Below are 26,470 nucleotides of genomic sequence, written 5' to 3'. Positions count from 1 at the left end.
TGTTTTTGATTAAACTTTCATTGATTTATTTTAGTATTCATTGATGTATCTTGCATGGTGATTTTTCCTTTTTCCTCATTCCCTCTACATTTATTAATTGTCTCTGTCTCTGTTTCATATAAATACAGTGTGTCCGTAAAGTCATGGTGCACCTTTGACCGGTCACAGGAAAGCAACAAAAGACGATAGAAATGTGAAATCTGCACCAAATAAAAAGAAAACTCTCCCAGTTTCATACCTATTCAGTGCAGTTCGATGTGGGCTCACGCACAGATTTTTTTGGGTTCCTTAGGTAGCTATCCTGTATAGCCTCTACAGACTCGTCACTGACTGATGGCCTACCAGAACAGGGTTTCTCCACCAAACTACCGGTTTCCTTCAACTGCTTATCCCACCGAGTAACATTATTCCTATGTAGTGGCGCTTCATTATACCTGTAAATGCGCCGATATTCATGTTGCACTTTGGTCACGGATTTGAATTTAGCGAGCCACAGAACACACTGAACTTTCTTCTGTACCGTCCACATCTCAACTGGCATGGTTGTGGGCTGCTCCGTTGTATACACGGTGTTACGTCATCATCTGCGCATGCGCACATGCTGCCACATCATCCTACAGAAACTGGGAGGGTTTACCTTTTATTTGGTGCAGATTTCACATTTCTATCGCCTTTTGTTGCTTTCCTGTGACCAGTCAAAAGTGCACCATGACTTTACACACTGTATATCTGGACCCATGAATGTTGATTTTATTCTTTGGGTTAAATTCAGTTCTTTCCTATTTTGTTGCTCAAGTTGTTCCAGCTTTGGCCTTTGGGAGTTTCTGTGCCCTTGTAAGATGCCCTGTCTTTTTATGTTTTTAATTTGTTTTAAAGTGCTTTCTTACTTTTTGACACTGCAAGGTGCATCAGACTCAGGTTTATCTTGTATTTCCCCTTGCTTATTTTCCTGATTAGCGGTCCTTGCATATGCATGCATTTATTTTTGTATCTATCTATTTGTGTATGTGTGTATACTGTAATATATATATATATATATATATATATATATATATGAGACCAGATTGATACCACCAACTCAATCCATTGGAGCCTTCTCCCTTTTCTTAATTTGTGGCTCTTTCTCTGATGATGAGAAATCTGGTGCTCATTATGTACACAATATATTTGCTTCTTATGTTCAACACTGGTATACAAATAAAATAGTTCCAGAATTTCTGACCCACAGTGGAGATAAATAGATTTACCTACTAACTACAGTGTTTGTATGCAGTTCTTTTTGTTTTTACCATTATAATATCCAGTCAAAACATTGTTTTCCAAAGTTATCTACCATCAGCTTCTAAATAATTATGTGATTCATTTGTGATATCCTTTGTCCCCTTCTGTATTCTATCTTCTCATATTCTAGTTGACTTTAAAAAATATTACAGTAGACCTTAGCCAGTTGGCTCAGTGGTAGAGTGTTGGCCTGGTGTGTGGAAGTCCCGGGTTCAATTTCTGGCCAGGGCACACAGGAGAAGCACCCATCTGCTTCTCCACCTTCCCCCTCTCCTTTCTCTCTATCTCTTTCTTCCCCTCCCACAGCCAAGGCTCTGTGGGAGCAAAGTCGGCCCGGATGCTGAGGACGGCTCCACGGCCTCCACCTTAGGCACTAGAATGGCTCTGGTTGCAACACCCCATATAGGCAGAGCATTGTCCCCTGGTGGGCATGCCGGGTGGATCTTGATCAGGCATATGCAGGAGTCTGTGTGCCTGCTTCCCTGCTTCTAAGTTCGGGAAAAAAATGTATACAGTAAAATTCACTCTTTATGGCATATGTTCTTTGGTTTTTGATGAGTGCATCGTGTCATATACCCGCTGCCACAGGTCTGTGCAGAGCAGTCTCCTCACTGTCCCTCTCACTGCCACTTTATAATCAGCCCCTCTGACTCTCCCCAACACCTCGCCACCACTGATCTGTTTTCCCTTCCTACAGTTTTGGCTTTTTCAGATTAGGGAAAGTATTTTAAATCTCTTTTTAGTGATGATGAAACAAAATCAGAAAATTAAGTGGCTTATAGTCTCAGTACTACATGTGGATTGGTCCAAATACTAATTTTAAGAAAACAAAACTTTTGTTTCTTAGTGTAATTTGATTACATTGGTCTCTTGTATTGAATTGCGTTGTAGCTAAAGAGAAAATTCCTCAAAAAAGGAAAATTGCTTCTGTGGCATAGGATGGAGAAAGTTATCCTGCTATTCACACTGGATGACTTTGCCCGCGCCTAGAAACCCTGACCCATGGATCTTACCTTGGCAGGGTCCCTTCTTCAGTAGGAGGTCCCGTCTGCTTGGGGATGCGAAGGTTGTGCCAGCATTTAGGGGTTGACTGTGGTGGCTGGAACCCCTCTCAGGAAGAAGTTTAGACTCAGACAAGGAGACTATTTTGGGACATAGAAAGTTTTCTGAAGAAAAATTTTTACAACCAGGATAGATCTTGGAAAAAGTTCAGCATGAATGTTTCATATTTCAGTTTTCATGATATAGTACAAAGTTTGGAGTAATTATTTCTGGACTTAAGCAATTTGACTTGTTTTAGGTACTATTGTATATTTCTCTGGGGAGCTTGGGAATTTAAAACTATACAGTAGTGCCCTCATAAAGCAAGTTTTATAAGTAATACAGAAGGAACTTCCTTAATAACATTTTTGTGTGTGGAGACAATCCACAATTTTACCCCCTCTTCTTTTTTTAGGGAGGGTGGACAGCTCTTATGTGGGCATGTTATAAAGGCTGGGCAGAAGTGGTCGGGCTGCTGCTTTCTCATGGTGCCAACCCAAGCGTCACCGGTCTGGTAAGCATTAACCAAACCTTAGTGGTGATGGAGGCGGTGAGGTCTCTTAGGCAGTCCTCAGGACTGACTACTGACACTTGATAGTGCATGGAAGTGATCTGGATTGTAAAGATAACAGTGAGGAATGTGATTTCAAAATGCTGTGAGAATTTTTTTCCAAGCTCGTTTCTCCATTTTTATCATCAACCAGGCAACTCTTGGAGCTTAAAAGTTAATTATATCCATATAATTCCAAAGGAGTTCTGAAATCTTTCAGTCATCTTGCCTGTTTTCTGTGGGCATGTATTCTTAATCTACGCTGCTTTTAAGAAAAGAGACATTTTCTTGTGGATTCTCACAGATGGTGACACATGCATGACTACTCTGCATGAGACTTGCTCTCAGACTGCAAATTAAGATGGAGTCCTTTCATAATATAATATATGTACATCAACTCATGTACACTTTAAATATCTCACAGCTTTTTAGTTACACCTCAACAAAGCTGAAACAAATTTTATTCAAATTAATGGGAGGGTTATGTAAGAAAGGTCTCACATTTCTGTTGTTAGTCTTGCCTGTTGGCTAGTCACATGAAATGTGTTAAATCTGTAAAAATAAATGTGTTTATAATCTATATTTATATAAGGTTGAGTGCATCTTAGCTGTCAGTCATGTATTGTATTATGTGTGTTTTTAAAGTGGAGAATGGTCTGAAACTTGTTTTTTAAAATGTTACTTTGTATTATTCCATTTATTAGGTACTTTTCTTAGCAAATGCGTGCTGTAAATATCCACCTAAAAGACTGTTTCTTTCCCTCTCCTGTGCCCCTTCCCCCCTTTGCCCGCCTCCCCGCCCCTCCTGTCCCCAGCAGTACAGTGTCTACCCCATCATCTGGGCGGCGGGGCGGGGCCACGCGGACATAGTGCACCTCTTGCTGCAGAACGGTGCTAAGGTCAACTGCTCCGACAAGGTAGGTCGGCCGGACCTCTCAGCTTCTGGGGCCTCTCAGGTTGGGTCCATTCTGTGTCCACGCTACAAGTGTTTTCATGTCATCGCATGAGGCTGCTTGGGTATGTCCTTTGTATATATATTAATATATTTCATGTAGATAGTCACATCTAATAGAGGGGTCCCTTATGTGTATTATGTACTAAGTCTCCCTCCATTGTTTTCATGTGCCACCTTCCTTGTTCTCGGGTAGATCGACAGGGATGATTCCCTGTCTTCATTATTTGGATTTTTCTGTCATAATTTTTCTTCCTACTTTCAGTCCTGCCTGCTTTTCGTGTTGTTGCCAGAGTGTTCTTTCTAAAATAAAATTCCCTCTCACAGTTAAAATTCTAAAGGCATCAATCCTGGTATGATGTATGAGGAAGCTTCTGTTTCTACCCCTGCTGTTTATACCCCCCAAGACTACCTTGTGGACAGTATTATTATTACTATTATTATTATTATTAGCAAGAGAGAAACAGACAGGAAAGGAGATTGATGAGAAGCATCAGTTTGTAGTTGCAGCACTTTAGTTGTTTATTGATTGCTTTTTTTATGTGCCTTGACCAGTGGGCTACAGCAGACTAAGTGACCCCTTTGGCCTCAAGCTGTTGAACTGTGCTCAAACTAGATAAATCCGTGCTTAATCCGGTGACTTCAGGCGTTCAAACCTGGCTTCTCAGTGTCCCAGGTTGATGCTGTATGCACTACACCACCACCAGTCAGGCACTGTGTACAATATCTTAAGAGGACAGCTTGTCAGAAAAGCTTCTTAGAATAGGAGAGACCTAGACTGGTTTGTATGAAGAGAGAATGAAGAAGAAAACACTGAGGACGTGGGAGGAGATCACTGAGCATGTTTCTAGGTGAAACCAGGACAACAGCGGACCCATAGTGCGCGTGAGGGTTAGGTTTATAGGGGGCTGAGGCCAGGGTTTGAGAAAACAGGGAGAGAGACTTACTGAGGCAGTCTGAGTTCCGACTGCCAGTATGTTTATCAGGGGTCAAGGTGAGGAGGGTCTTGCCAGACGTCAGATCCTTTGTGATGGTGAAAGGGAGTGTCTGCTGCACAGGTTGGGGAGCAGGCTGAAGTGAAGGGGGCTGTCATTCACAGCATCTGGTCTGGTTCAGTCCAGTTCTAGAGGAAGAGGAAGAGGAAGAGGGATGAGCGCTCAGTTATGTCATCATGAAGGTGGCTCAGAGTTTTGATGTGTAGACTTAGGGAAGGCATTTCAGCCAGAGAAGATGTTAGCCACAAAGGAAGAGGCTAGAAAAGAATTGGGTCCTGGGCGAATGTAGACATGAGAGTGAAATGGGGAAATTTCTTCAGCAGTTCTTATTCTTTCTCTGAGCCTGCCCCAGGGCTGCGGCCTGGACACCTGCTGCCCTCTCCTGTGCCTGCCGCCCCCCCCCCCCCCCCGCCCTACTGTGAATCCTGCCCCTACAGCTGTGTTGTCAGCCTTGCAGTTCCGGCTGCCTGAGGTCTGTTCATCTGAGAAATGCCTAGGTGACGGCGTTTAGCAGTGTGGTTACTGGGAGGTGTGATGTCGTCAGTAGGGTGGCACTGCCCAGATAGTGGCCTCCAGCCCATTTGGCTATTTAGACTTAAATTAATTAAAATAAGATGGAATAAAATATTTCCATTACCCAAACTTCTCACATTTCAAGTGCTCTGTAGCCGTAGGTGTGTAGTGGCTGCCATAGTGGCTGGTGCAGAACATGGAGCATTTCCATCAGCCCAGAGTGCCCGATGGGCAGGGCCGCACAGAAGGCCAGCCCTTGTTGAAAGCTCACTCACTCTGCAGTACCCTCCTGTGTAGTTAGAGGTGGGAGCGGTGATCACAGGCTCTGGCTGCCAGACTCCTGGTGGGTAAAGCGTTGCTATTTTATGCATGATTTATACTCTGGTGCCTTTTGTAACACATCCCAGCAAAAGGTGCATTAGAGCGCAGTTCCTAGGCTGCAGTTTACTTTGCCCTCTGCAGCGCTGGTGTGGGGTGTGGGTGAGGGCACAGGCTGAGGCTGGTCGGGCTCCTGGGTCTAGCTCCATCTCCTCATACCTCTGTGACTTGCAGCCCGTAACTAACTTCTCAAGGCCTCCTTTGCTTACCTGAAAATGGGATATTGCCACTGGTACTGGTTCTCGTGATAGGATTACACGAGTTCACACATAGCTGGAACTTGCTTGTCACTCTGCCTGTAGTCAGACTGCTGAACTCTAAATTGTCTTTCAAGATACGGGAAGCAATGCAAGCTTGGTCAAAGTTAGAGTGTATGACTTTGTGAGGGAAGATTTGCTACTCACTGATGATGAAAGATAAAGTTGGTTAAAAGGTATTTCATGCAGTGGTTACTCATCTATTCTGGAGAAATAAAATGGGGAAAATATGATTTAGCTACGATTAAAATTATGATTGGTATAAGCAGTACTCCAAGAATACTCAAATATGATATTATCACAATTTGTGTTGACAGCTACTTTCTTTACAAACACCTTTAACACCAGTTTTGAATGTACTGTCTGTTTCAACAGTATGGGACCACCCCTTTGGTTTGGGCTGCACGCAAGGGCCACCTGGAATGTGTGAAACACTTACTGGCCACAGGGGCCGACGTTGACCAGGAAGGAGCTGTAAGTGTGTTTCCTGGGTTAGCCCCTGGGAATGGAGGCGTGTTTTTAGTCTTAAGAGAGAATACTTTTTCTGAGTATATGCCTAGAGAAATTTCCTACAGTTCTGGAGTGATACTTCGAACAACCAGCATTCTCTTATTACCCTGATGAACATATTCTAGATATATGTACTGGAAATTGTTGCTGTTAAGGATCTATTGCTAATGCATGTATATTTTTGGAGGCTAAAACTATAAAGAATATTGTTCAGTAATCGTAGTGTAAATCAAAATAGTCTCAAATCAAATAGTTTGAAATACATAAATTGTGGGAAAACGTTTTGTCCTAGGACCTATGCAAATTCCTTTTATTTAAAATTTAAAAATAATATATTTTTTTATATATTTTCTGAGGTGACTTATTTTCCTTCTTCAATAGATTTAAAAAATCAGAAATCACTTGTCACAACTGAGAAAGTTTAAAAATTGGTTCAAACCTCCTACCATGTAAGAAACAATATGGACTGCTATTTGTATAACTATCCTGTGAGATGGAGTATAAAGGGTTCTGAGAAGAGATACTACCAGATCTCTGACTACAAGGCAAAAAATGTGAATTCTAAGTCGTTCCTGACTTACTTGCATATCAGCCAGTTTCTCCTGTTGTCCATGTTAGCAGAAGCTAAGTGTCGACCTTCAAGGAATATGTCATGTTTAGTGCTGTGTGGAGGCAGCGTGGTCTCAGGCAGCATGGAGGCATACCTTTCTTTTTCCTCCTTTCTGGACAGTTGATCACGTGGATCACATGATGAGTGATTGTATAATTATTGACTGAGAAACCATTGAAAAGGCTGCTATTTTATTTTATTTATTTATTTTTAAATTTTTATTAATTTTAATGGGGTAACATCAATAAATCATGGTACATATGTTCAAAGAAAACATGTCCAGGTTATCTTGTCATTCAATTATGTTGCATACCCATCACCCAAAGTCAGATTGTCCTCCGTCACCTTCTATCTAGTTTTCTTTGTGCCTCTTCCTTTCCTCCTTTCCTTCTCCCTCTCCCCCCCCCCCCCCCCCCCCCCGTAACCACAACACTCTCGTCCATGTCTCTTAGTCTCATTTTTATGTCCCACCTGTTTATGGAATCATGCAGTTCTTAGTTTTTCCTGATTTACTTATTTCACTCTGTATAATGTTATCAAGATCCAACCATTTTGTTGTAAATGATCTGATGTCATCATTTCTTATGGCTGAGTAGTATTCCATAATATATATGTAGCACATCTTTTTTATCCAGTCGTCTATTGAAGGGCTTTTTGATTGTTTCCATGTCTTGGCCGCTGTGAACAATGCTGCAATGAACATAGGGCTACATGTATCTTTATGTATCAATGTTTCTGAGTTTGGGGGGTATATACCCAGTAGAGGGATTGCTGGGTCATAAGGTAGTTCTATTTTCAGTTTTTTGAGGAACCACCATACTTTCTTCCATAATGGTTGTACTACTTTACATTCCCACCAACAGTGAATAAGAGTTCCTTTTTCTCCACAGCCTCTCCAACATTTGCTATTACCTGTCTTGTTGTAATAGCTAATCTAACAGTTGTGAGGTGGTATCTCATTGCAGCTTTGATTTACATTTCTCTAATAACTAATGAGCATCTTTTCATATATCTGTTGGCCATTTGTATTTCTTCCTGGGAGAAGTATCTGTTCATGTCCTCTTCCCATTTTTTTTACTGGATTGTTTGTTTGTTTGTTGTTGAGTTTTATGAGTTCTTTGTATATTTTGGATATTAGGCCCTTATCTGAGCTGTTGTTTGAAAGTATCATCTCCCATTTAGTTGGCTGTCTGTTTATTTTGTTGTCAGTTTCTCTTGCTGAGCAAAACCTTCTTAGTCTGATGTAGTCCCATTCATTTATTTTTGCCTTCACTTCCCTTGCCTTTGGAGTTAAATTCATAAAATGCTCTTTAAAACCCAGGTCCATGAGTTTAGTACCTATGTCTTCTTCTATGTACTTTATTGTTTCAGGTCTTATATTTAGGTCTTTGATCCATTTTGAATTAATTTTAGTGCAAGGGGACAAACTGTAGTCGAGTTTCATTCTTTTGCATGTGGCTTTCCAGTTTTCCCAGCACCATTTATTGAAGAGGCTTTCTTTTCTCCATTGTGTGTTGTTGGCCCCTTTATCAAAAATTATTTGACCATATATATGTGGTTTTATTTCTGGACTTTCTGTTCTGTTCCATTGGTCTGAGTGTCTATTTTTCTCCAATACCATGCTGTTTTGATTGTCGTGGCTCTATAATATAGTTCGAAGTCAGGTATTGTAATGCCTCCAGCTTCATTCTTTTTCTTTAGGATTGCTTTGGCTATTCAGGATTTTTTATAGTTCCATATAAATCTGATGATTTTTTGTTCCATTTCTTTAAAAAATGTCATTGGAATTTTGATGGGAATTGCATTACATTTGTATATTGCTTTGGGTAATATGGCCATTTTGATTATATTTATTCTTTCTATCCAAGAACAAGGAATATTTTTCCATCTCATTGTGTCTTTTTCTATTTCTCTTAACAATGCTTTGTAGTTTTCGTTATATAGGTCCTTTACATTCTTTGTTATGTTTATTCCTAGGTATTTTGTTGTTGTTGTTGCAATCGTGAAGGGGATTATTTTTTTGAGTTCGTTTTCTAATGTTTCATTGTTGGCATATAGAAAGGCTATGGACTTTTGTATATTAATTTTGTATCCTGCGACCTTACTGTATTGGTTTATTGTTTCTAGTAATCTTTTTGTGGAGTCCTTGGGTTTTCGATGTATACGATCATATCATCTGCAAAAAGTGATACCTTTACTTCTTCTTTTCCGATATGGATGCCTTTTATTTCTTTATCTTGTCTGATTGCTCTGGCTAGAACTTCTAGCACCACGTTAAATAAGAGTATAGAGATTGGACAACCCTGTCTTGTTCCTGATTTAAGGGGGAAAGCCTTCAGTTTTATGCCATTTAATATGATGTTAGCTGATGGTTTATCATATATGGCCTTTATCATGTTGAGATATTTTCCTTCTGTACCCATTTTGTTGAGTGTCTTAAACATAAAGTTGTGTTGTATTTTATGGAATGCCTTTTCTGCATCTATTGATAAGATCATGTGGTTTTTGTTCTTTGTTTTGTTGATATGGTGTATTACGTTAACCGTTTTAAGTATGTTGTTGAACCATGCTTGAGATTCTGGCATGAATCCCACTTGATCATGGTGTATTATTTTTTAATATGTTGTTGTATTCGATCTGCTAGTATTTTGTTTAGTATTTTAGCATCTGTATTCATTAGAGATATTGGTCTGTAGTTTTCTTTTTTGTGCTGTCCTAGCCAGGTTTTGGTATGAGGGTTATGTTGGCCTCATAAAATGTGTTTGGAAGTATTGCTTCTTCTTCAATTTTTTGGAAGACTTTGAGTAGAATAGGAACCAAGTCTTTTTTGAATGTTTGATAGAACTCACTAGTATAACCGTCTGGGCCTGGACTTTTATTTTTGGGGAGGTTTTTAATAGTTTTTTCTATTTCTTCCCTGCTAATTGGTCTGTTTAGGCTTTCTGCTTCTTCATGACTCAGTCTAGGAAGGTTGTATTGTTCTAGGAATTTATCCATTTCTTCTAGATTGTTGAATTTAGTGGCATATAGTTTTTTGTAGTATTCTACAATAATTCTTTGTATATCTATGATATCTGTGGTGATTTCTCCTCTTTCATTTTGGATTTTGTCTATATGAATCCTTTCTCTTTTTTCCTTGGTGAAACTTGCCAAGAGTTTGTCAATTTTGTTGATCTTTTCAAAGAACCAGCTCCTTGTTTTATTAATTTTTTTCTATAGTTTTTCTGTTCTCTATTTCATTTATTTCTGCTCTGATTTTTATTATCTCCTTTCTTTGGCTGATTTTGGGTTGTCTTTGTTCTTCTTGTTCTAGGTCCTTAAAGTGTGAAGTTAAGTGGTTTACTTGGGCTCTCTCTTGTTTGTTCATATAGGCCTGAAGTGATATGAACTTCCCTCTTATTACTGCTTTTGTTGCATCCCAGAGATTCTGATATGTCGTATTGTCATTTTCATTTGTCTGTATATATCTTTTGATCTCTGCACTTATTTCTTCTTTGAACCATTCATTTTTTAAAAGTATGTTGTTTAGTTTCCACATTTTTGTGGGGTTTTTTACCTCTTTTTTTGCAGTTGAATTCTAGTTTCAAGGCTTTATGATCAGAAAATATGCTTGGTATAATTTCGATTTTTCTGAATTTGCTGATGTTATTTTTGTGGCCCAACATATGGTCAGTTCTTGAGAATGTTCCATGTACACTAGAGAAAAATGTATACTCTGTCACTTTGGGATGAAATGTCCTGTAGATGTCTATCATATCCACGTGCTCTAGTGTTTTGTTTAAGGCCAATATATCTTTTTTGATTTTCTGTTTGGATGAACGATCTAGAGCCGTCAGCTGTGTATTGAGGTCTCCAAGTATGATTGTATTTTTGTCAGTTTTTGTTTTAAGGTCAATAATTAGCTGTCTTATATATTTTGGTGCTCCTTGGTTTGGTGCATTTATATTAAGAATTGTTATGTCTTCTTGATTGAGCATCCCCTTAATCATTATGAAATGACCATTTTTGTCTCTGAGTACTTTTGCTGTCTTGTGGTCAGCATTATTAGATATGAGTATTGCTACCCCTGCTTTTTTGGGGATGTTATTTGCTTGGAGTATTGTTTTCTAGCCTTTCACTTTGAATTTGTTTTTATCCTTGTTGCTTAGATGTGTTTCTTGTAGGCAGCATACAGTTGGATTTTCTTTTTTAATCCATTCTGCTACTCTGTGTCTTTTTATTGTTGAGTTTAATCCATTTACATTTAGTGTAATTATTGACACTTGTGGGTTCCCTATTGCCATTTTATAAATTGCTTTCTTTTAGTTTTGTATCTTGTTTGATTCTTCTCTTTTGTTTTTCTGTCATTTGTTTTTGTTGGGTTGTATTCCATACTTCTTTCCTCTGTTGCTACCTTTTTTAAGTCATGCGCTTCTGTGGTGGTTTTTTCAAGAGTGGTTACCATTAAGTAATGAAAAAGGTACCTACCATGTTCACTGTAGTATACTATCTTATGAGTGCTTCTGCATTCCATCGTCCTTTGCTACTGTTAATCTCCATCCTCCCCCCCCCCTTTTTTTGTTTTTGTTGTCACAGTTTAAATTTGGTGTTCTTAGTGGAGTTTTTACTTCTGGTTTTGTTTTGTTTTGTTCTTTGTATCTGGTTGGAAAACCCCCTTTAGTAATTCCTGGAGTGGGGGTTTTCTGATGATAAATTCCCTCATCTTTTCTGTATTTGTGAATGTTTTTATTTCTCCTTCATATTTGAAGGATAGCTTTGATGGGTATAGTATTCTTGGCTGAAAGTTCCTCTCTTTCAGGATTTTAAATATTGGGGTCCACTGTCTTCTAGCTTGTAGAGTTTCTGCTGAGAAATCCGATGATAATCTAATAGGCCTTTCTTTATATGTTGTATTCTTCTTTTCCCTGGCTGCCTTGAGAATTTTTTCTTTGTTGTTGGTTTGTGCCAATTTCATTTTGATGTACCTTGGAGTAGGTTTGTTGGGGTTAAGAAAACTTGGTGTTCTGTTTGCTTCTTGAATTTGAGGCTTTAGTTCTTTCCACAGGCTAGGGAAGTTCTCGTCTATTATTTGTTTGAATATATTCTCCATTCCATTTTCTCTCTCTTCTTCCTTTGATATACCTATTATTCTTATGTTATTCTTTTTGATGGAGTCAGACAATTCCTGTAGGGCTTTCTCATTTTTTAAAATTTTTGAGTCTCTTTCTTCTCCTCTCTGTTGTGCCTCAAGTTGCTTGTCTTCTGTGTCACTAATCCTACCTTCTAACTGGCCTGTTCTATTAGCTAAGCTTGTTACCTCGTTTTTCAGTTCATGAATTGAGTTTTTCCTCTCTGTTTGATTTGTTTTTATAGTTTCAATTTCCTTGGTAATATATTCTTTGTGTTCGTTGAGTTGTTTTCTGAGCTCCCTAAATTGCCTTTCGGTGTTTCTTGTATGTCTCTGAGTATTTTTAGGATTTCTATTTTAAATTCTCTGTTATTTAGCTCCAAGGTTTCTAATATATTAAATTTTTTCTTCATAGATTTTTCCTCATCTATCTGTGCTACCTTTCTGTCTTTTGTATCCATGATATTCAATTTCCTTTTCCTTAATGGCATCTGAGGTCGTTTTGTTGATAGTACTAATGAGAATTAATAAAGAATAAAAAGTAAAAAGAAAAGAAAAAAATGGAAAAAAAAGAAATTTTATTATTCCCCCCCCTTTTTTTCTCCTCTCCTCTCCCTTCATCCTTGAGAAAAAATTGTGATGAACTGTGAATTATATTGTGTTAAATGGAACAAAAGCTACCTATAACGGAGGGCTTGAGTTGGGGAGAAGTGATAAAGGGGCAAAAAAGGGGTAGGGACCCACAAAATGCAAAAAAGGAAAAAATTTGTGTCAAGAATAAAATGATTTGCTTGTAAGTGATGGTCGACTAAGAGATATAATGAGAGGGATAAGAGGGAAACAGGAAAAAGGAAAAAAAATTAAAAAGTACTATTGTATTAAGTGGAGCAAAAACTAGATAGAATGGAGAGCCAGGGTTGGGAGGAATGCTAATGAGTTAATAAGCGAAGTAAAAAGCACCTAAAGTGCCACAAAGAAAAATTAAATAATTTTTCCAAATTATTATAATTGTCCAAATAAAATAATTTGTTCGTGATTGAGGATTGAATGAGAGGAAAAGTAAAGGAGAAAAGAAGAAACTAATATAGAGGGAGAAAAAAAGACAGGGGAAAAACAAAAAGAAGAAAAAAGAACAAAAAGAGAGAGAGAGAGAGAGAGTTAAGGGTTTTGGAGTGCAACCCTCATAGAGAGAAAGGAAGAAGAAAAGAAAGAAAATGGGAAATGTAACACTTATGGGTAGTGTAGTTCAAGAAGAGGAAAGAATAAGATGGGCAGAGAATAAAACAATCAGGGTGGAAGAAAAAGAAAATAATCAAGACAAGAAGATGGAAGAAACAACAACAACAAAAAAAAAATGGAAAAGGTTATAAAGTCTGTGGATTTTTCTTGATTTTGAGAGGCTAACGTCTTCCATTTTCTTTCCTCTCCTTCTTCCTGGTCAGTGACTCTGTACCCCAGGCTCTGCCCCTGTGGCACGCTTAGGTAGAGATTTGCAATTGATAAGTCTCTATGGCGATGTCATATATTAGGCTTCAGTCTTGTTGGCAGTCGAGGCTCATAAGCATTTGCAGGCTCCGACAATGAGACAGTCTGTTTTCCCGGAGCTTCTCTCCTAGTCTCTCCTTCCTGAATTAGCAAGGGCTGCTATTTTAATTTGTGAAAGAATTATGGCTCAGTTTTGGGGGCTGATATAATAACTGAAACATTTCTTTTTATTATTATTGATTTTAATTTATTGTGTTTACATAGATTCTAGTGTTGCCCCGAATGAATAACCGAAAAAAAATAGGTCACAGTCTGAAGAAGTATTTTGAATACTTTTGGTAATGAGTTAGGCTCTCCTATGAGGTTATTTATTGTAATTAGGTGTGTTTTTGAAAGAACCACTGAAATAAGAGTTTTTGAAAAATGGGGTTTCTAGATTTCTATAAAAGACAGAAGACCATATTATAAGGTCTACCGGAAAGTTCTGTCCGTTTTTGGAATAAAACAAAATACAAATTTTTCTTACTGTCAATAAACTTTTATTTATTTATTTTTTATAGATAATTTTTTTTAATGTTAATGGGATGACATCAATAAATCAGGGTACATATATTCAAAGAAAACATGTCCAGATTATCTTGTCATTCATATATGTTGCATACCCATCAACCAAAGTCAGATTGTCCTCCGTCACCTTCTATCTAGTTTACACTTTATTAAATAATTTAATTGCCATTATTATTAATGATTTCTTGCCAGCGTGAGGGCAATTTGTATATCCCATTTTTGAAAAATGTTTTATCTTTTTTTTTTTTTTTTTTCATTTTTTCATTTTTCTGAAGCTGGAAACGGGGAGAGACAGTCAGACAGACTCCCGCATGCGCCCGACCGGGATCCACCCGGCACGCCCACCAGGGGCGACGCTCTGCCCACCAGGGGGCGATGCTCTGCCCATCCTGGGCGTCGCCATATTGCGACCAGAGCCACTCTAGCGCCTGAGGCAGAGGCCACAGAGCCATCCCCAGCGCCCGGGCCATCTCTGCTCCAATGGAGCCTTGGCTACGGGAGGGGAAGAGAGAGACAGAGAGGAAAGCGCGGCGGAGGGTTGGAGAAGCAAATGGGCGCTTCTTCTGTGTGCCCTGGCCGGGAATCGAACCCGGGTCCTCCGCACGCTAGGCCGACGCTCTACCGCTGAGCCAACCGGCCAGGGCCGAAAAATGTTTTATCTTTTGATGTGAAAAATTGAACCAGTGCTTGTTTGATATCTTCTTTTTTTTTTTTTTCTTTTTTTTGCATTTTTCTGAAGCTGGAAACAGGGAGAGACAGTCAGACAGACTCCCGCATGCGCCTGACCGGGATCCACCCGGCACGCCCACCAGGGGCGACGCTCTGCCCACCAGGGGACGATGCTCTGCCCATCCTGGGCGTCGCCATGTTGCGACCAGAGCCACTCTAGCGCCTGAGGCAGAGGCCACAGAGCCATCCCCAGCGCCCGGGCCATCTTTGCTCCAATGGAGCCTTGGCTGTGGGAGGGGAAGAGAGAGACAGAGAGGAAGGCGCGGCAGAGGGGTGGAGAAGCAAATGGGCGCTTCTCCTGTGTGCCCTGGCCGGGAATCGAACCCGGGTCCTCCGCACGCTAGGCCGACGCTCTACCGCTGAGCCAGCCGGCCAGGGCTTGATATCTTCTTCATTTTTGAATTTTTTGCCCTTCAAAAAATTTTGTAAGGAAAAAACAAGTGATAGTCGGAGGGTGCTAAGTCCGGGGAATATGGTGGATGCGACAGACATGCTTCTGTTGCATTTCTTCCTTGTTGAAATTTGTAAAAATTACAGCGGCATAAATGAACTTTATCAGTAGCCATGGGTACACTATCGTTTCACACATAAGACTAACGTGAATCAACTTTGTTTTAGTTAATTTGCTACGTCAGTATGTATACATTAAGTGATAAAAATAGAGAGGCACACATGCGCCAAATAAACATGCTTATGTGTCAAAACTTGTTGTGATAGAAACGGACAGAAATTTCCAGTAGACCTTATATATTTTTATTGAAATATCCTGTAGCTATTAAGTCATTACTTTCAGTTTTTTTTCCCCCATAGATTTTTTTTGTTTGTTTGTTTTGTTTTTTTCATTTTTTTTCTGAAGCTGGAAACAGGGAGAGACAGTCAGACAGACTCCCGCATGCGCCCGACCGGGATCCACCTGGCACGCCCACCATGGGGCGATGCTCTGCCCATCCTGGGGGTCGCCATGTTGCGACCAGAGCCACTCTAGCGCCTGAGGCAGAGGCCACAGAGCCATCCCCAGCGCCCGGGCCATGTTTGCTCCAATGGAGCCTTGGCTGCGGGAGGGGAAGAGAGAGACAGAGAGGAAAGTGCGGCGGAGGGGTGGAGAAGCAAATGGGTGCTTCTTCTGTGTGCCCTGGCCGGGAATCGAACCCGGGTCCTCCGCACGCTAGGCCGACGCTCTACCGCTGAGCCAACCGGCCAGGGCCCCCATAGATTTTATTATAAACAATTCTCTGAAGTCTGAAAGACCTTATTTTGCATTATTTAGTTTAGGATGTGTTTAGTTTTAAGTCAGCCTGTCAACTGTTGTACAGTTCATTACACCTGTTAGAGGGTTTGTTTATTATATAAATGAGTCCAATTTCAGATGATCATTGAGTCAACAGCCCTGCTGACTCCAGAGAATTAATATATCTTCAAAAATAGAAAATATGCCTCCTGGCCAGTTTTGGTATGTTTCTGGTTATTTATTTGACATTTTATTATCAGAAATAACTGGAAATAGGCTACTTTTTTGACAATGTCAGTTTTATTACTATGGCTTAAATCATATGTCTTTTAAAATATACTAATTTCTTGGACTTGTTTCTGTGTTTAGAACTCAATGACTGCCCTGATTGTGGCTGTGAAGGGAGGCTACACACAGTCAGTTAAAGAGATTCTGAAGAGGAATCCCAATGTGAACTTAACAGATAAGGATGGAAACACAGCTTTAATGATCGCGTCAAAGGAGGGACACACCGAGATTGTCCAGGACCTCCTCGACGCTGGGACTTACGTGAACATTCCTGATAGGGTAGGTTACCTGTCTGTCTTCTAGTGGTGACAGTTATTGAAGATGACCTTAACTTCTCACCACCTTGCAAGATTCTTCATGCATGACATGCACTTGTTTTAAGATAAGTTTTATTTCTACCTTTAAAACTAATAAGTTAAAAACGACTCCAGTCATTGTGAAGATGTTCTTTTCAATGTTTGTCAAATATTACTTTTTACTGAAAATGTCACATGCTATTAGTCTGTAACGCCCTTGATGTGCATCTCTATCCGTGTTCTGTGGTCTCTGGGATTCAAGAACCGCCCTTATGTTTGGAATTTTCAAAGTTGTGTCTCTTGCTCCTACCTCTTCTCAGAATGCTGCCCTTGTATAGCCAACTTCCCTTGAGCTCCCTGCTTGACTGGCTATTTAAACTTACAGCAAAACAGATGTGTTGTTTGTTTCATTCCAAACCTGCTTTTCCTCCAGCCTTCCATCTCAGTAAATGACATTTCCTTCCACCTGCTGGTAAAGCCCCGAGTCCTGTGCATTAGCTTTGATTTCTCTTCCAGCACATCTGATTCTTCAGCAGGCTCCATTTGCTCTACATCCAAAGCATGACCTTTACCTGTCCACTCCCTTCAATTCCAGTCCACCACCCTGGTCCAAGCCACCATCTCATTGTCATGGCACAAGCATCTTACCTGGGTTCTCTCGTTGGCTGTAACTTATTCTGTACACTCTTCTTAGAGTTAATTTATTCTGCACACTGTTCTCAGAGTTAATTTATTCCCCACACTGTATGCAGAATGATTTTTAAAGCAGTGAATTTCATGTGTACTTTCTTATTTAAAACCGCGCAGGTTTTCTCTTGCATGTAGGATAGCGGTTACGCCATTAGCTTATAAACCCTGCATGACGTTCTTCAGCCCATCTGTCCTCGTGTCCCCTCTCTCTTCCTCCTGCTGCTGCGGCGTGCCGCGGCGGCGGCTTCCTTTCTTGTTCTTGAACACGCTGATGTTGGAGCCACTGTGGGGCCTCTGCCGCAGCTGCGCCCCACCTGAGATGCTGGTCTTGCCTTATTCCACTTCCGCCTAAACAGTCCGTCCTCGGAAAGGCCTCCGGCTCCCCATCCCAGAGCAGCTGCGAGCTGCTTTCTGTCACAGTGCCATAGTTTACTTTTTGTGTGACATTTGTCTGTTGTTTTCTTTGTGTTTATTGTGTGTTGTCTGTCTTCTCTAGAATGCCATTCTGCCAGAAGTGGGACCTTTTCTGTCTTGTTTCCTTATGCCTAGTGCATGACACACAGTAAGCAATGAGACATTCACAGCCTTTCATTAATCTATTAGTCTGGACCTGTATTAATGCTGGCATTATCAACTAAACAGTGTCTGTCTTGGGCTGTTTCTGCCTCTCATGTAGTAACGCAGATGCTCCCCCACCGTGCTGAGCTTAATACCCTCCAGGGCCTGCACCTGCGTTTGTAGCTCACGGGGCCCACTCAGGACTGAGATGGGCACAGCTTATGACTTAGCCAACCCCAGTTCCAACTGATTTATAATTTAGCAGTTAAAAAAATGATGCCCATTGTCAAAATAGCCATTTCCATGATTTGAAGGAGTTGGGAGGATATAATTAATAATAATTGTTGCTTGGTGAATATAATTTCAGGGCGAAGAGATTTCCTTATGAGGTAATAGACTTTATCTAAGCCTTGTTCTAGGGAATGAGTCAGTCTTATGCACTTTTGGCCTCTGATGCCAAGTGGTCAAGAACGTGTATGCTGGTCTGAGAACCAGCCTTCTCCCCTAGTTAGATGTGGTAGACCCATGCTGGCCCCAGCCTTGACACACCTTTTCTGAGCCCATGGCTTCTGTCACGTAGCCTTATTCCAAGGCACTGTAGCATGTGACTTCCAGATGTTCATCTGGTTTGTTGACAGCATGGTGTCATTTTATTTAAATTACATTAGTAATGGAAGGCTAGGTGCAGGGAGAATGGCTTGTTGTTCTGGGTGACTTGTTTTTCTAAACGTTTGTCCTGGATTTCACAGTTCTCATTTTGAGGTTCCTAGTCTTCTGTTTCTCACTCTGAAGGCATTAATATTAGGCATTAATGCTAGTTAATTAAAATTTGCCTCTTTATTTAGAGATGCCTATTTTCCAAGAAATTTTCCAGAAAAAAATCTGTTATATTAATACACGATTAACCTTAATTTCAAAATGGTATTTATTTGTTCTCATCATCAATTCTCCTTTTTTTTTTGGTCTTTTTAGAGTGGGGATACTGTGTTGATTGGTGCTGTCAGAGGTGGTCATGTGGAAATTGTTCGAGCACTTCTCCAAAAATATGCTGACATAGACATTCGAGGGCAGGTACGTGTGGTTACAGCACTGCCGATGTCTCCGAGTCTGACTGTACATGCTGACTGATCGTGATGTCGTTCTGCCAGCTTTGGTGTAGTGATGAACTGGCAAATCCTCCTGTAATTAATAAGTGCCTGTATTATTACATGTCACTGCCATCATTATGGAATGAATGTCAAGTTGAATGTAGCTAGAAGTAAGTTAAAATGAAACTCAATTTTTAAAAATACATCTCTGTTACTAATGTATAGATATGTTTACTCTGAGATGAGTCGTTAGGGACACTCACTGAAACTGGGTTGCACTTGAAGTGTATGTGACTTACTGATTTTCTTCTGTTTTGCCTTCTTCCATTCCCATTGTGGCACCTTCCTTCTCCCTCTCCCTCTCCCAGACTGCTTACCTCTCTGGGGCCACTTGGCAGTGCCAGTGGACTTTACTAAGGCAGGCAGAGCTCAGGGGGTTATTAATTTTAGGTACAACCATCCCTAAATTTGTGGATTTATTGAACATTTCAAGACTTTTAGATTTAAAATAATCCGTACTTAATAGCCTGTTTTGTTGTTGGGCTGTCTACGTTCAGCTTGTATCCACATTCATTTTGTAATCAAACTAGTAAGTGTCACGCCAGGTGCTGTGAGGGATGTAGCATGGGACCTTGCCCGTGGGAAACATACATTTTAGCTAGGAAGGTTTTTCTTTCTTTGTTTCTTTTATTTTTATTATTATTATTATTTTCTGTATTTTTCTGAAGCTGGAAACGGGGAGAGACAGACTCCCGCATGCGCCTGACTGGGATCCACCCGGCACGCCCACCAGGGGGCGATGCTCTGCCCCTCCGGGGCGTCGCTCTGTTGCGACCAGAGCCACTCTAACGCCTGGGGCAGAGGCGGAGGAGCCATCCCCAGCGCCCGGGCCATCTTTGCTCCAGTGGAGCCTCGGCTGCAGGAGGGGAAGAGAGAGACAGAGAGGAAGGAGAGGGGGAGGAGTGGAGAAGCAGATGGGCGCTTCTCCTGTGTGCCCTGGCCGGGAATCGAACCCGGGACTTCTGCACGCCAGGCCGACTCTCTACCACTGAGCCAACCGGCCGGGGCCTATTTTTATTTTTAACAAATAAACAAAAACCGATTCCACTCTTAGTGAACGGTGGTACATGCCTAGTGAGAGGTTCACGTGTGAGTGTTGAAGTGGGGAAAGGGGCATTAAGGAAAGTTCTTGGGAGAAGGTAGACTTTGCTACGTTTGACAGATGGGTTGGATTTAGGTGGGTGGAGAAAAGGAAGGCTGGGTGCTTCAGGCAAGGGTAGTGCAGTAATAGGGTGAGAAAATTTGGGAAAATGGGAAATTGACTGATTGTACTCCATAGCTGGTGAATAAGTTAGGCTGGCAGTGGGCTGGTGGGTGGTGGTGGAGACAGAGAGGGAAACAGAGGACGGCAGGGCCAGGGGTCCGAGTGCCGGGCTGGGAGCGCTGGGAGGCCGGTGTGTGTTTGTGAGGAGGGCGCTCCACTGGGAAACTCTGGCACAAGAACCTTAATGTGTCAGCAGCAGAAAGCCATTCCTGACCCTTTGGAGTGAAATCATATTTTCACTAACGGATGGTCACTGGCTCACCTGTTTAGACTATTACCGAACTCCTTTAGCCTGTCAGTCCTGCTTCCACCATTTCAGTCGGTTTATTTTTTCTCTAGCTCCACTTTGGAGGTCTGTGTTGATCTCTTTTCAGGTTTTGAACTAGACAGGGTTGGTATATGGTGTGGGTGGGGTGGGTGGATATTAATAAAGCTAAAAATGGTAAAAAACAATTCACCTTAGGTTTGTGTGGTACATTCTCATGCATCACCTTTTGAAAAGATTGGACAGATGAAAAGCCAAGGGTCTGAATATTAAGGTGACTTGTCTGAGGATACAGAGCTCAGGTACTGATGACCACCCCAGGTCCTGAAAACTGAGCGCATCACAGAAGCGTATGTGACCTTGTCGCCTGTGTGAGGTTGTTGCTTTCTAAGTCAGGTAGTAGTAAGTTTTCCTCGGCTTCTTCCATAGTTTCTCAAAAGTAATCCAACATAGAATAAGGATTAACATTATTTCTCACCATGCTGCTGCTTTCTGGCAGAAATCTTAATAATCTTTAATATTTACAAATAGCAGTTTTTTAATATTGTTTCTTACATGAAGCAATTGTGATTTTTTAAATTCTATAGGACAATAAGACTGCTTTATACTGGGCTGTCGAGAAGGGAAATGCGACCATGGTGAGAGACATCCTGCAGTGCAATCCTGACACGGAGATATGCACAAAGGTATACCCACCACTGCCGTTCTCTTAGCCACGCCAGGGGTTGGCCATTGGCCTGCTTCTTTGTTCATCGTCTCTGTTTAAAAAGAATTGCTGATTTTACCGGCAATATTCTATGTTAAATTGAGGAGTACCTTTGTATACTTTTAGGAGTTGTGTATTCATAGGAAAATATAGTATTAATTTATTACTTTAGTTAAATACATTCAGAAAATACAGTATCAGCAGTTCATCACCTGTAGACAGATCATTTCCCCGGAATTCTTTTATGCTCCCATTGTTTGGAATGCAGAACACATTCTTGTACCAAGACCACAGCCAGTGGCTGTTGCTTCCCAAACCCACTACTGTAGACCGTTTTACTCAAATCACATGAAAAATATAACACTAGTAAAACATTAGTGATTATGCTTGGCCTTATGTACAATAGTTTTCCATGGAGAAGATGTATTGGAATTTTAGAGTGGGAAGGCAGGAATTCTTAATGAGTAATGCAGACTGATGGAGTCACCGTAAGACAAGCCTATTTCCTCTGCTGGAGATGGGACCAGCATCTTTCTAAAGCCTCAGCCATAGGGCAGCGAGGCTCCTGGGATGCCTTCTGGCTTGCAGCTGGTTCTTTGACCGTCTTTTTCTTACCTTTGGACGTGTCAGTCACCATCGCCTGCAGCTTCTGACCAGGCTTCTCCTCATTCAGTGCTGGGCTGTGGTCGCTTCTTATTTCCCTCGATTTTGAAAGCAATCATGAGCTCTTGAGGTTTTACAAAGGCATACTGCTGCTATGAAATGTTCTTCCCGTTGTACACAGGTCCTTAGGGGCACAGGAAATGGGGGTGATGCTGGTATAGGCACTGGCCTGCCTGGGTGTTGACTGGCTGGGCTGTGTTGGCTGGTGGGGGAGCCGGGGAGGCGGGGAGTGTGTGGGGAAAGCAGGGGGAGCAGGGGAGGCGGGGGGGGGGGGGCGGGGAGGTGGTCCCTGGAGACACAGGCCCAGATGTCGGGAGGTGGTGAGCAAGGAGGTGGTCCCCGGGGGCGCTGTCCCGATGTCAGCGGTGAAGCAGGGGATGATGGCGGCGGCAGTGAGTGGCAGGGAACTGTGCCCAGAAGTGACTGATAAAGTAGAGCAGGCACATCCCATACCCAGCTGAGTGATAACAGGTTATTTTGATACAAAATATTGGTTGGGAAAGGAATAGCACTGTTCTCGGTAGTTTTTACAACTATATTTTCTTGTGAACATTTTTAACATAGACTAGTACCAGAGTTAGATAACTGAATTCTTACACCTGCATTTATGTGACTTTAAATGGAGTAGTGAGGCTCTCAATCTGGCCAACTTTCCCACGTGTGCCCCCAGGATGGTGAAACCCCGCTCATCAAGGCCACCAAGATGAGGAACATCGAAGTGGTGGAGCTGCTGCTGGATAAGGGGGCTCGAGTGTCCGCTGTGGATAAGGTAGGCCCTGGGGGGGGGGGCGCACCGGGCTGTTGGACACTGACCTGTGCATCTGGTGGGCTTCAGAGGGGTCTGGATGTGTTGTTCAGGGACACCTGCGTGGGATCTTGACGCTGTGGGATCTGACTCCCATGGCCTCCGAGCAGTGGACAGCTCCGTGGCCAGTGGGGGGCTGCTTCCGAGTGCACTTGCGTTGGCTCGTGGCAGTTGGGCTGCGCCAGTGTGTGTGAGCAGAACGGCATGGAGCGTGCTGCAGACACCCAGCAGGGAGGGCTCCAGGGCTCTGGAGGAGACCCAGCAGACGGGCATTGAGCCACGAGGACAGAGCCTGTCTCTCAGTGACTTTAGGGGAAGGGAGAAGAATATTTAGTTCAGAGGTCTGGGGAGAAGTAATTCCTGAGGAAGGTCAGGTAAAGAACGAGAGAAGGAAATTGCAGGGAAAATATGAGATAAAAATTCACATTATTCATGTACTCTATTTGAAAAATATGGAGTTCAGATTCTCAGTTATTTTACAGAAACATGAAAATTGTTACTCTGTGTGTAATATGTCAGAAATGTATACGTTGACTTTCCTGCCACTTGTACAGAAAGGAGACACGCCCTTGCACATTGCTATTCGGGGCAGGAGTCGGAAACTGGCCGAACTTCTTCTACGAAACCCGAAAGACGGAAGGTTGCTGTACAGGCCCAACAAAGCAGGCGAGACTCCCTACAACATTGACTGCAGCCATCAGAAAAGCATTTTAACTCAAATATTTGGAGCCAGTAAGTACTGGGTTTTGTTCTGGACCGACCTTTTATAAAAATGAATGTTCTGTGAAAAAATTAAGAGGCCAACAGCAGTTTTGCATCAGTCACTTACCTGGAGAGAAGGAGGTTGAGAAAGTTGTTATTATCTCACTGCAGACAGGTGCTCCTCCCTGCCTGAGGCTCGTTTGCATTGCCTTGTAGCTTTCTAAATGAAGTACATTCAGACTGATCAGTCAGCTGGTAAGACCTAAAAATCCAACCTGCATTTCTAAAAACTTTTTCCGCCATTACGGGTATTTTTCCAGGTACTTTGTGCTTTTAATCATATCATGCTCTTTTTTCTGGGTGTGGCTCGGGCACCTGCCATTCTGTGCCTCTGCTTGCGCAGTGCCCGCCACAGGCCTCGCTTACTCCATCCCATGAATGTCCTTGTTAGAGTCACCTCTCTCCGGGCTCATGTCACTTGTCACCTTCTCAGGGATGCTTTACCTGCTCCGCCTAACCAAATGCAATTTTTCCTCATTTGAATACTTGGGCATTTGTGTTTATATTGCCTTTTTATAAAATACATATTATATATGGCTTGTTATTCTCTTTCTTTTAGAATTTTCTCCCTCCCAGATTCCTGCTTCTTCAGGGCCCTGTCTCTTGTCTTTGCGCCCTCTGTGACATGTAGCACAATGTGTTAGATATGGCATTAACATAATTTTTGGTTGAAAAGCACGATCATGAGAATGTGAGCGTTCACATGTGGCCTTTTGAAATATGGAGCAGTTCTTGTTGAATGATTTCTGTTAAAACTAACAGACGCATGACCAGCATGTACAACAAAGAAGTCCGCAGACCTTCCATGTTAGCATCTCACTGCATCTTGTCTTTAAATATGGTCCTTGCATTTTAAAATATTTTTAAATTAAAATCACAAATTAAATTTCAAAAAAGCACATTAAAAGCACAAAGTACCTGGGAATTTTCACACATAAATTTCCCAGTCCTCTGTTTCCTAATTTATAATTGTTTGAATGACCCCCACTTCAGATTTTTTTGCATTTCTAAAAAAATGTTAGACCATATATACAGCTTTAAAAAACTCTAGTTATATATTTTATAAAAGTTTTTAATAACAATATTATATTTTAATTGTTACATAGTCTTTCATCATAGGCTACAAACAGTACATTCAGTTCTCTGTTGATGAATATTTGGTTTGTTTTGCTGGTAAAAGCCTGTGCCACAGTGAACGTCTTTGTATGTTCATTAACTCCTATTTTAGGGTCCCTTTCCTGGAATAAAGTCCCCGAAGTAGAACTGGGAGGTGGGTGCCTGTCCCCGGCTGACAGACTTTACGGCACAGCTGGGACAGGGTTCCCCCTTGGCCGTTCTGGGGTGCAGCTCTCCACAGCCCTGCGCAGCAGATCAATAAGAAGTCTCCTTTTAGGCTGCATTGTAAAATTGTGAGACTGCCATCTTTTAACGTGTTCTGACTATTTGTATTTTTGCCATTTTCTTTTTTGTGTTCTTCAATCTTTCCTTGGGTTTTAAATATATTTAACATGGATTTTAAGTGTCTTTGTATGCTCTGGACATTGGCCCTGATCCAGCTGGTCTGTTGCTTCCCTGCCCCAGCTTACCCATTGGTGGCGATGAGTTTTTATCCCCCCCAAAGTCACACATGTGGGTAGTTTGTCAGTCTTTCCCTACGGTTCTGGCGTTAGTATTCTGCCAAGAAAGGCTTTTTGCAAGGAAAGATTTTTAAAAGTCTTTTCTTCTGGTATTTTTATGGTGTTACTTTTTACATTTAATATTTTAATGTTTCTGAGATTTGTTTTTGTTAGACAAGTTGAGATATATGGCGCTATAATTTTATTTTTTAAAAAACAGATGTCTAACTTCTAACTCTGCTTACTGATTCATAATTTTTCTGCTGATTTGAACCGCACTTATGGTAATATCCTGTGTGAGCTCAGTGACTTTTTAATTATTGTAGCTTTATGGACAACTACTTTTTGGTAGTCTTTAACTTAGCAACTCTTACTTGTTCTTGTTTTTCAGTAAGAAAGCATTGTTCACAATTTGGAAGTGGATTTTTTCTTAGTTATATATAATTATCATGCATCCTACAGTCAGTAGGTATCTTAAGTTCTATAAAACGTGGTATTAATTTACGAATATTTGAACCTATTTTTACACAGATCTGACCATTTAAACTAAGTTTTTCTCAATTAAATAAACAATAGATGAGAATTAGAGTTTCTTTCTAATAGCAGTGTCTCTTTTTAATGTGAGGAAATGGTGTTTTTCATCATAGGACACTTGTCGCCCACGGAGACAGATGGCGACATGCTGGGCTACGACCTGTACAGCAGCGCGCTGGCAGACATCCTCAGCGAGCCCACCATGCAGCCGCCCATCTGCGTGGGGCTGTATGCGCAGTGGGGCAGTGGCAAGTCCTTCCTCCTCAAGAAGCTGGAAGGTGAGGGCGCGTGTGCCGGTCTGAGTGCGTCACAGGGTTTCCCGTGCAGTTGTGTTTTCTGCGCTGTAAAGGAAACTACAGTGTCATGTGTGGGCCATGCGCTACACAGATAACTACACCAGGAGCCTGTGTGCTATGCAGTCACTGCACTAGGAGCCCGTGTGTTATACTGGGAGCTCGTGCACTACACAGTCACCGTACTGGGAGCCTGTGCGCTACACAATCACTGCACTGGGAGCATTAGAGTTTGCTCCCCTCGAGGTGGTCCTCCACGCACTCACTGGAGCTCTCTTTCTAAACAAAGACTAACTGTGTTGACACACTTGGTGGCTGAACTTCCATGAGTGCTAGTGCAGCCCTCTCCTGTGCCCTGCACAAGCGTACCTGCATGGCA

General features: G+C 41.6%; 1 protein-coding gene across 7 annotated transcripts in view; it reads left to right on the top strand.

Moving 5' to 3' along the window:
* Positions 1-26,470, top strand: part of KIDINS220 (kinase D interacting substrate 220) — a 108,367-nt gene that overhangs the window by 11,386 nt on the left and 70,511 nt on the right. For 4 of the 7 annotated variants that reach the window (XM_066237244.1, XM_066237242.1, XM_066237240.1 and 1 more), the window contains exons 5-13: positions 2,738-2,836; positions 3,688-3,789; positions 6,343-6,441; positions 16,573-16,770; positions 19,008-19,106; positions 21,300-21,398; positions 22,752-22,850; positions 23,441-23,618; positions 25,912-26,076. In XM_066237244.1, coding sequence (XP_066093341.1) covers positions 2,738-2,836; positions 3,688-3,789; positions 6,343-6,441; positions 16,573-16,770; positions 19,008-19,106; positions 21,300-21,398; positions 22,752-22,850; positions 23,441-23,618; positions 25,912-26,076 — 1,138 coding nt within the window. The remainder of the gene's footprint in view (positions 1-2,737; positions 2,837-3,687; positions 3,790-6,342; positions 6,442-16,572; positions 16,771-19,007; positions 19,107-21,299; positions 21,399-22,751; positions 22,851-23,440; positions 23,619-25,911; positions 26,077-26,470) is intronic. The other 3 variants (XM_066237245.1, XM_066237243.1, XM_066237241.1) reach the window with 1 other exon arrangement.

The sequence above is a fragment of the Saccopteryx bilineata genome, chromosome 6 (assembly GCF_036850765.1).
Source record: "Saccopteryx bilineata isolate mSacBil1 chromosome 6, mSacBil1_pri_phased_curated, whole genome shotgun sequence".
In the NCBI taxonomy this organism is placed as follows: domain Eukaryota; kingdom Metazoa; phylum Chordata; class Mammalia; order Chiroptera; family Emballonuridae; genus Saccopteryx; species Saccopteryx bilineata.
Note: the sequence above shows the minus strand (reverse complement) of the source record. Positions and strands in the feature narration are given on the sequence as shown.